The sequence below is a fragment of the Cajanus cajan genome, chromosome 7 (genome assembly GCF_000230855.2).
Source record: "Cajanus cajan strain Asha chromosome 7, NIPB_CcT2T_4, whole genome shotgun sequence".
In the NCBI taxonomy this organism is placed as follows: domain Eukaryota; kingdom Viridiplantae; phylum Streptophyta; class Magnoliopsida; order Fabales; family Fabaceae; genus Cajanus; species Cajanus cajan.
The window spans coordinates 4,295,476-4,304,333 of NC_138523.1; the positions used below are offsets into that span (position 1 = coordinate 4,295,476).

Consider the following 8,858-nt stretch of genomic DNA (forward strand, 5'->3'; position numbering starts at 1 on the left):
CCTATTTATGGGAGAAACCATTTTGGTAGCCATCTTCATGGAGACCTTATGTAGAAAGGAAAGTTCAAACCATATAGAGGAAGCCTATGAAAAATAATGGTTACATATTAGTCAATGCAAATGGTGTACTTAATTATTGAGTTGTTATTTGCAACGTTGTTGTTGTGGTATCTGTTTTTGATGTAGCACTAGTTATTCCAAAATTTCTTTACAGCATCGTATAGAAGGATCTGACCTAGTTTGGTGACATATACCAAGATGAGTATTTCATGAATATCTTGAAGGATGAATCATTATTGAGAAATACCATCAACCTCACACGTGATATCTAGATCTAGAAGCAATTGGTAGCAAAATTACAGGTGTAAATCTTATGTAAGAGGCCACACTTGCTGACTATATCAAAGTTAAGCTTCCTCTTCTTTTAAGAAATAGAGTTGTTCACTTTTAATGACATCATGGCAAGTGGACAAATCCAAAACGAACTAAGAGGGGTAAATTAGGCTTGAAGGAAAAAGACACCCACTTAATGAGTTTTGGGTCACTTTTAGTAGTCTACTTTCTATTCTTTGTAAAATATTTTTTAAATTCTGACCTTGTATATTTGGGTCGAATAATATAAGAATTTATTTGTTTATAATTTTCATTTTAGGGATGTAAATATTATTTTAGAGGGGAGTGTAATTAGAAAATGAGATGTTATTGAGCTTGAATGACCCATGAGAGCATCATTGGTCATGTGGTCCGTGTGGATGGATGCCCACTTGGTGGATGTGATGCTCTCATAGTCATTCAAACTCCAACAAGTCACATGTGTTACACCTAATTACACTTTTGGTACCTTGCCATCTAATAAGCCCCATTAGCTCTTCTAGATCTAGTATGTTGACATGAGTCATACTTCTTGCACTTTGTTATGTGTCATACTTCTATTGGCTCTTCTAAATCTAGGATAGTGACATTTTTAGGAGAAAAAAATCAAATTTTAAATTGTAACTAGAGTCCGTAGTCTTGAGTACAAGTTAACCTAATCTAGTTTATATGTAATCATGGTTAGTTTAACTTACACCACAAGTTATATATATCTTCCTCTTCCTATGTACATGCCACTTTTGAGAAAAATGAGAATTGAGTTGGTCAAAATTCTTTCTTCAAAAGCATAGTTTTCTCCTCTGAGAACCTTTCTCTTTAAAAACTTTTATATCAAGAAATTCCTTCTTATGATAAGTTTTTCATCTCTTACTTATCTTCCCTTGGAAGTAGCACATCAACTTCCAAGGATATGGACATCGACTTGGACCATATCTTCCCTTGGAAGTAGCACATCAACTTCCAAGAATATGGACATCGACTTGGCTTTGGTCCACTTCCTTGTGATATTTAAAGGTTATGATGCAAATGTAACTTCCATGCTTTGAAGTTCGTGCCAAAAATTTAACAAATTAACTTGTTGATTCGAAGGATTAGAAAGTATGGTGCTCGACACAACATGATAGACACTCAGCATGTGTTTGGGTCCCCGTTGGAAACTCAAAATCACGTCCAATGAAAAAAATACAAAAAAGCTACTTATTGGTTTGGTCGTTGGAATATGAACGTCTGGAATTAATGTTTCATGGCTTCCGCTATCATAAAAGACTATTGCTATATTATTTTCCTATACATTAGCGAATTCCAAATGGTAACCCTTTGTCTTCTTGGTGTGCATGGTTCAATGACAGGTATGGGTTGTATGTTCAAGAGAGTTGGTGTAGAAATTGCTTGCAAAGGTAGTGGTGCTGGTCTCTATATTTCAACAAGAAATGATCAACTTGATAAAGTTGTCTATGTAAAGGATGATATTGCAGACCATGGTGCAGTTACTGAATTTCTCTTTTTCCTTTTTTTTTTTAGAGGATTGTCATGATCACAACCTTGAGTACAAGGTTGTTGTGGATGAGTGGAGTAATGTTTCGGGTCCTACTTTTATTGGGAGACCTAAAATGAAATATATTGTTAGCCTCTTTTATTAAAATAGAAAAATAAGAAATATGTTCTAGAATAAATTTGGTAGGAATCTGTTTTGCATTATCTTGCTTACAGAAGTATCCTATATATAATCATTGTATTGCTCTAGTATATGGGAGAAGAATTAATCAAAAATCTTAGTTTCTCTATTTCTCCCTTAGTTTCTTAAGAGCTCTCCCTTGTTCAAAAAGGGTTCATAACAAATTCATTTGATGTTATTTTTGGCTTTTATTTATGATTTCCTTTATTTTATAGGGCAGAAGATATAGTTTAATATATATATATATATATATAAATAAATAATATATATATATATATATATATATATATATATATATACATATATCACTAGTTAAATTACGACCGAACCATTAAACCGCGTCTTTACTCTTATAACAATTTGGTGACAACACTGGTTCTTTATATGACCATAAAAAAGCATCGCACCAACGTAATAGTAACACATTTCAGTCTCCATAAGGATACTAGAAATTTATTAGGAATTTTAGGCATAAAAAGAAAAACTTAACATTGGTGCAACCTGCAGAATATCCCTCCTGGAAGTTATTCATGCATATTAGTTCACGAAACAAAATATAAAGAAAACAGAAAACCAGAATTACATGACACGTTAATGAAAACCAGTATCTCTGAGGCCATGTTTGGTAGCTTAGGCTGCACTGGCAATCCACCAGAAGGGATGAGCACCATAGTTTCTACAGCTTCGAGTTCGACCAAAGGCGGCTCAAGCTAGCTTTAATTGACCCATGTGGCTCGTCCGTTGGTAAATACACATCATCATCAAACTGCATAAGCATCAGTAGTTCAGTATCACTTAAGAGCTTTAAGATTTATTTTTCTTTTTTGAAAGACAAATGTTAGTAATTAGTATGCTATGTTAATTGTGTTAATTGGGAGGGTTAGAACCCACACCACCTTATTACTCCAGCCCTTATGTCCTTCCCCCGCAAACCATAAGATCAGGGCTTTAAGATATTAAAGACAAGGTAAACTCTAAAATTCAGAACACATTAGATGATTGATGCCATGGTCGTATGAACAACCTATACTTTCTCCATAAGAGCATCCCCAAGTTCTTAGGTAGGTTCTTAAAAAGTTTAGAACCGTTTTTAACCGACTTCATCATTGAAGGAAGATGAAGTAAATATTACGTGTAAGAATAAGAACTGATTCTTAACCATTAAAAATAATTGAGATAACTTCCGAGAAAAATTGTAAAGAAATATAAAGATGTGGGATAGTTTGTAAGATCTATTTTAAGTTCTTCAAGAGTTGCATCATTGGAGTGAAAAGTTGTTTAAGTAATTAAAATTGGTATAGCATGATAAAGACCGATTAAAGAGGAGTTAAGAAGTTCCGAATGGTGTTCAATATTGAAGATTCTCGAAGGCCAATCAAATGGTGACAGATATGTAGACAAGTTGAAGCTAATAAATATATATTAGGGCAGGAAAGGAAAAAATAGAAAATGGGTTTTATCATTCGACATAAGGAGGGTTAATAATTGACTTTCATTCATGTTCTCTAGATTTCCTTTCTCAATCATTCACACGTTTTGGGGTCTACTTGGCCCATGTGCGGCACTACAGAACACTCTTCTTCCCTAAAATATCCCATATCATGTGAGGGCTGGATCTCAATTATTTAAAATAATAGACAGTAAATACAGGACATGTTGAAGTAGTTCTTTCCTATATCATGACAAACCATTTGTAAAAGGTCAGAGGAAACTTGGCCTTTCAGCAGCTGCAATCAAGGCCATAAGCCAATGAATAAAATACAAAATCTAAGTTTCAGTGCTCATCATTATAGTGTCCCTATCACAATTCATTTCCAACTGTGGTTCCTCACTCTTTTCTCCTTATAGGAAGATGTAAATAGTAACAATATTAATTAAGACTTTATAATGGATTCCACCAACTTCTGTAAGCTTTTCAGGGAAAAGAATCAATACCTTCACAATAGGACCATCCTTGTTTGAGATATTGACCGGTATGAAATGAAGATTTGGCATCTTTAGATGGACAAAAGCTATGTCAGGAAATCTGAAGCATAAAAGTTAATTGTTACTCCCTCTATGATTGTAACACATGTATTTAGGGGAAAACCAAAAGTGGCTGTCAAATGCAGATAAAATAGAGGCAGATAGATGTGTATACATGACATCAATACATGTAGTGAGTTTGACGGCGAAAAACCTGTTTAGTGTGGCCTTTGCCATCAGGTAGAGCGTGTTTTGAACAGATGGGCTATAGACTCCTCCATTTGGTGGGCCAAAAAAAGTGTCAGCCAGAACTTTTTTCACTTCCAGATACTTGTCTGTAAAGTAAAGCGGCTTCTGAGGGAGGCTATATAATGATTCATACGAATACCTACACCCACATACAGGTTAAAAAGAATACCAGTGTAATGATAAGTGAGGAAACTTCTCAGGCTTCTATTCCTTAACTAGATGATGCTGTACGATCTCTTTCAGTTTACAATTAATGAATGACATGCAAATTTTCAAGAAATGAAATTGATCCTTATTATGCCTACAGAACTGGCTACCATAATATTATGAGGTCCATTTTAAATTATGCGGGGACAAAAATTACCTCCACAGTGCAGTTACTTCTGTTGCTAGCATCCTTTCACGTGTATCGGGAAGTGCTGTGTACTTGTCTCTTATGAAACCCTCAAAACCAGACTGTTCACAAGTCACAGGAAAAGAATTAAATTATGCTGTGTACTTCCACATTGTCTTTCTCTTATTATACCAAAATCATTTTTAGTATCCTCATCTTCAACACAAGAATTGAAATTTTTTGTAGAATCATTAATTCATTATCATATATCTGGTACTGTAACACTGATTTAACTAAAAGCCTACAATATTTTGTAATCCATGATATGGTTGCAATTTATGTATTTTCAGTTAGAGTTTTAAAAACAAGTTTTCATTTTAAAAGTACTCGACCTGTTTGTGTTACTTTTATATGTATTCTGGAATAAATTATATAAAAGGCAGAATCCATAATTCTGTATTAAAATCCCATGTTTTGTGGAAGAAGAGTGTTGGGAACACATCTCTAACACACTCTTTTTAAGATACTTTTTATAATTGGTTAAAATTTATAGCAACTACTATGTGGTGTGTGCAGAAAATTTTTTGAGCAAATTAGCACACATGTTGCCATAAAAAAGAAAAATGAAATTAGAAAACTTTGTGCTTTTTTAAGGGGCCAAATGATTACATTTTTAAAGCTTTTATCTCCAGCTTAACAATATACCATGCCACACTTGAACAGACAACCACATCTTGTTTCGAGAACTTCTGTATTACAGTTACAGAAATTGGAAATACTACATGATAATCGAAAGCACGTGTTTCAATATAGCAAGCTTACCTTGGTTGTCTTCAACACTGACAATCCTTCAATACCAGAAGTCAACTGTAGTGCACCAGACTTTTGCACTACTGCCTCTGCTGTATGCTTCTCAGACCCAAGTTTGAAACCTTACACAAATAAAATCAAGGACTTGAGGACTGAAAAGAAACAAAATGCAGTTTGTAAATGAAAACTATGAGGAGCTATCTATTTTCAAAGGGATATACAAGGGTTAGATAAATATTAGTGCAGAAAAAGAGGACGGAAGTGGGAATAATGGCATCTGCAATATGGTCTGATCTGTCCCACTAAATCCAGATCTTAATAAATAAATAAATAATCTAACTAAAAATGCTTGGATGAAAGGGGAAAAACCAAAAAATTGATCAACTGAAATCAATGGTGCCAATAAATAAATAAATAAATACATAAACTGCATAATTCAAGAAGCAAAATGCAAGTTTGAGCAAATCAAAGGGTAACTAAAACTGTCTCCAAAATATTTCAGATTTTTTATAACTAAAATTAAATAAAGAATCTTCAACTGTAACACAAATCAAGTACGAAGGCAAACAAAGACAGAACCTCTACAAAGAGTGCGATATATACAAGCACATTCTAAAACAAGCAAATTTGCAGTGTATAATAGTTTAACTAACCATGTTCATGAGGTTGGCCATCCACAACAACACGCTCCCACGGTTTTTCAACAATATTCACAATAGCACCGGTAACCTACAGAAAAAACATGTAAGAATCTTCTTTCAAACAAGTATCACATGTTTGGAAATGCTTTTTCATGGGAAATAATTCCTTTTTTTTCAAAAGCTCTCACAGGAGGCTAGGAAAAAGAACAAATATTTCTCCAAATTGAGATGAATGGGAACCAAATACGCAACGGCATTAAAAGAAAATACGAGAAGGCTGACAATAATTTCAGACAAAAGACAGTTCAAAGCAAAATGTTTAGCCCAAAAAGGATCAAAGATAAAACACAGTCAAAGATAAAGGAAAAACCAAAACAAATAAGGAGCGGAAAAGTACAAATAATCTGAATACTGATATTAGATTATAAATCACCAACCTGTTTGTAAAATGATACAAAGTGCTTAGCAAGTACTATAGCAAAGTCCTCAACAGAAAGTATTTCCGAGCATTCCTTTGCTTTTGCATACACCTAATGGCACATTAGTTAAAAATTCAAAACCGAGTGAACTGTTGATGGAGAACAAAAGCAGATGAAAATGATCTAGCAGTAAATGGCATGTTACATTAACACAACAACAGGCAAAACATATATATCCTGTTCTGTATAAATTCAACTTTGCAGAAACATGTACCAGAACAAGAAAATAGGATTTACCTTTACGTATATAATCTAACCTTGTAAAGTTCAAACTAAATCCTATTACTACGTCTTTGGCACCAGGACAACATCATTTTAGTTACAGACATTTTCCCTTGAGTGGTGCACTCATTGTACACTGGCCAGGTTAGTATTATTCGCAATAAAACATATTTCACTACAAGTCAATCAATTCCCAAGTAGCACAACAAACCACTCAGATTCAAATTCAACTAATATGAGTAAACCCATTCAAAAGAGATCTCAAGCAAGGAGCACATTCAGATCAAAAGGGTCTCTGTATTAAAAATTTAATGACCAGAAATCAAATCACTGGCCAGTCCAAATTCCAAAGAAGAAAAACCCTATACTTCAAAAAATCAAACAACTGATTTCATTTGCACAAAAAGACGCACACAGATTCAGATTCTCTGCAGCTAGAAAAACCCAAGCGGTTAAACACATTGAATCATGATCATGGACAGAACAATCAGAACTCAAACAAGTCCAAGTTGCACAGCTCAGCCTCTCCCCTCCAAAACCCGAAAATAGAAACAAAATAAAATAAAATAAAATAAAAAATGAATTTCAGTCACTCCCGTAAAGTGTAAAATAAAAAGTGACAAAACAAGGGTGCAATGTACGTTGATTAACTACAATGCAATTCATACACTTAATACTATTGAATCAAAGTTATACACACTTTAATTTCCTTTCTATGTTGAATTTACCCGTCTGTGTTCTCACTTGATAGGACAAAACAAATTGTCAAAACGAAAGCGACTAACACCATACAAATTAAATACTTTTTTGAGAACTTTTTAACTAAAAGATAAAACTTCAGATCAAGGGGTGTGTTTGGATATCCATTTCAAACCATGACAACGCACGTTTTCATTTTCCAATGCATAAAATCCAAAAGCAACCACACTATCGCTCTGAAATAAAAGTGGGTTCACTCAGCAATCAGCTACAGAACTAAAGTAAAGGTTGAAAAACCAAACGGTAAACATAAAAGAAAAAATAATCGTTACAGTGTTTTTCATGGTATCAGTTGCAACGATGTCAGAGTTGTCATCGCGTAGATAGGAGTTGACGCAATCAGAGAGGAGCGTGATCCCCACGCGCCACTCCACAACGAAGTGGCGACCCTGCTTGGTCTTCCACACGCGCGCGACTCTCACTCTCTCTTTCCCGTGACTCTGGTCGAACTTGAACCCCTCCACCACTTCCTGAGCCATCTTTCGGGAACACTTTTTGCTTTTCAGTTCTGCGAAGCCAAGTGGTTCGATTCAACGCTTTCGAGCTTGGCGCTACTTATACGCGCGCGGGTTTAGCGTTAGGACAAGGCCGTGTTCGCTGGTTTTAGTATCCTCTGTGTGCGCGTTACGTCATGGTGTAAGAAATTGGAATGGGTTTGGAGGAGGATTGAATTTTATATGGGTTGTTGATGGAGAAAATGCTCCGTTTGAAAATGGTGGATCTGTCGTGATGTTCGTAGGATTAAGATTGTTTTTTCGTTTCTTCCACGGTTCCTAGATAGGATCGTGATGTGGAGCTTATGGAAATGACTCCTTTTTCAAAGAATCTTTCAATGTTCTTCTTTTGACTGTGTTCAGACTAAACCATGATTAGCTTAATCCACTCAAAAGTAATTTAAAATTTGGTTTAATAATTTATTTGTTAAATTTTATTCATGAATTAAATAAATTGAATTTGAGTTAAATATTAAGATCAATAAATAAATAAGTTTATTTTGGGTTCGAACCCTGATCTTTCTTAAGTGTAGATCAACTCTTACCACTGAACCATACATTTGAGGTTTATTTTATAAATTGGTTCGATATATAAATATATCAATAATTTTATATTTAATTTCAGTGTATTAAAATTTGAAAGAATTTTTAAAATATGGTTATAAATTAATAATAATAATAATAATAAGTAAATATTTTTAAATTTTCATAATTGTGGATTAAGTTTTTTTATCCTTTTTATATAAGATTCAGTAGTTTTAATTTATATATATTTGTTGTAATTATGTTTTTTTTAAGTTTTATCTTGTAATTTTGTAAAACTAATAAAATAAATGATATTTTATCTTTCAAAATTAA

At 33.8% G+C, this 8,858-nt stretch overlaps 1 protein-coding gene across 2 annotated transcripts; it reads right to left on the minus strand.

Annotated features, from left to right (window-relative positions):
* Nucleotides 1-2,478: 2,478 nt before the first annotated feature.
* On the minus strand, nucleotides 2,479-8,315 carry LOC109815339 (uricase / urate oxidase / nodulin 35). 2 transcript variants are annotated; one of them, XM_083060426.1, is made up of 8 exons: nucleotides 7,779-8,315; nucleotides 6,484-6,576; nucleotides 6,059-6,134; nucleotides 5,418-5,527; nucleotides 4,626-4,717; nucleotides 4,188-4,400; nucleotides 3,983-4,073; nucleotides 2,479-2,813 (listed from the first exon to the last, which is right to left on the minus strand). In XM_083060426.1, exons 1-8 carry the CDS (start codon nucleotides 7,983-7,985, stop codon nucleotides 2,724-2,726), a joined length of 972 nt encoding a protein of 323 aa, XP_082916552.1. In that variant the 5' UTR covers nucleotides 7,986-8,315; the 3' UTR covers nucleotides 2,479-2,723. The 2 variants fall into 2 exon arrangements, with proteins under 2 accessions (XP_082916552.1, XP_020235639.1); XM_020380050.3 differs by having other exon boundaries at nucleotides 4,227-4,400; nucleotides 7,779-8,311.
* Nucleotides 8,316-8,858: the final 543 nt, after the last annotated feature.

What these genes read in the sequence shown, in the direction of transcription:
- LOC109815339 (XM_083060426.1), bottom strand. Translation starts at nt 7,985, where the DNA reads ATGGCTCAGGAAGTGGTGGAGGGGTTCAAGTTCGACCAGAGTCACGGG. An exon ending in TGGCCAACCTCATGAACATG is followed by an intron (nt 5,528 to 6,058) that starts GTTAGTTAAACT and finishes TATTTGTGTAAG; the next exon opens with GTTTCAAACTTGGGTCTGAG. An exon ending in GAAGTAACTGCACTGTGGAG is followed by an intron (nt 4,401 to 4,625) that starts GTAATTTTTGTC and finishes ATGTGGGTGTAG; the next exon opens with GTATTCGTATGAATCATTAT.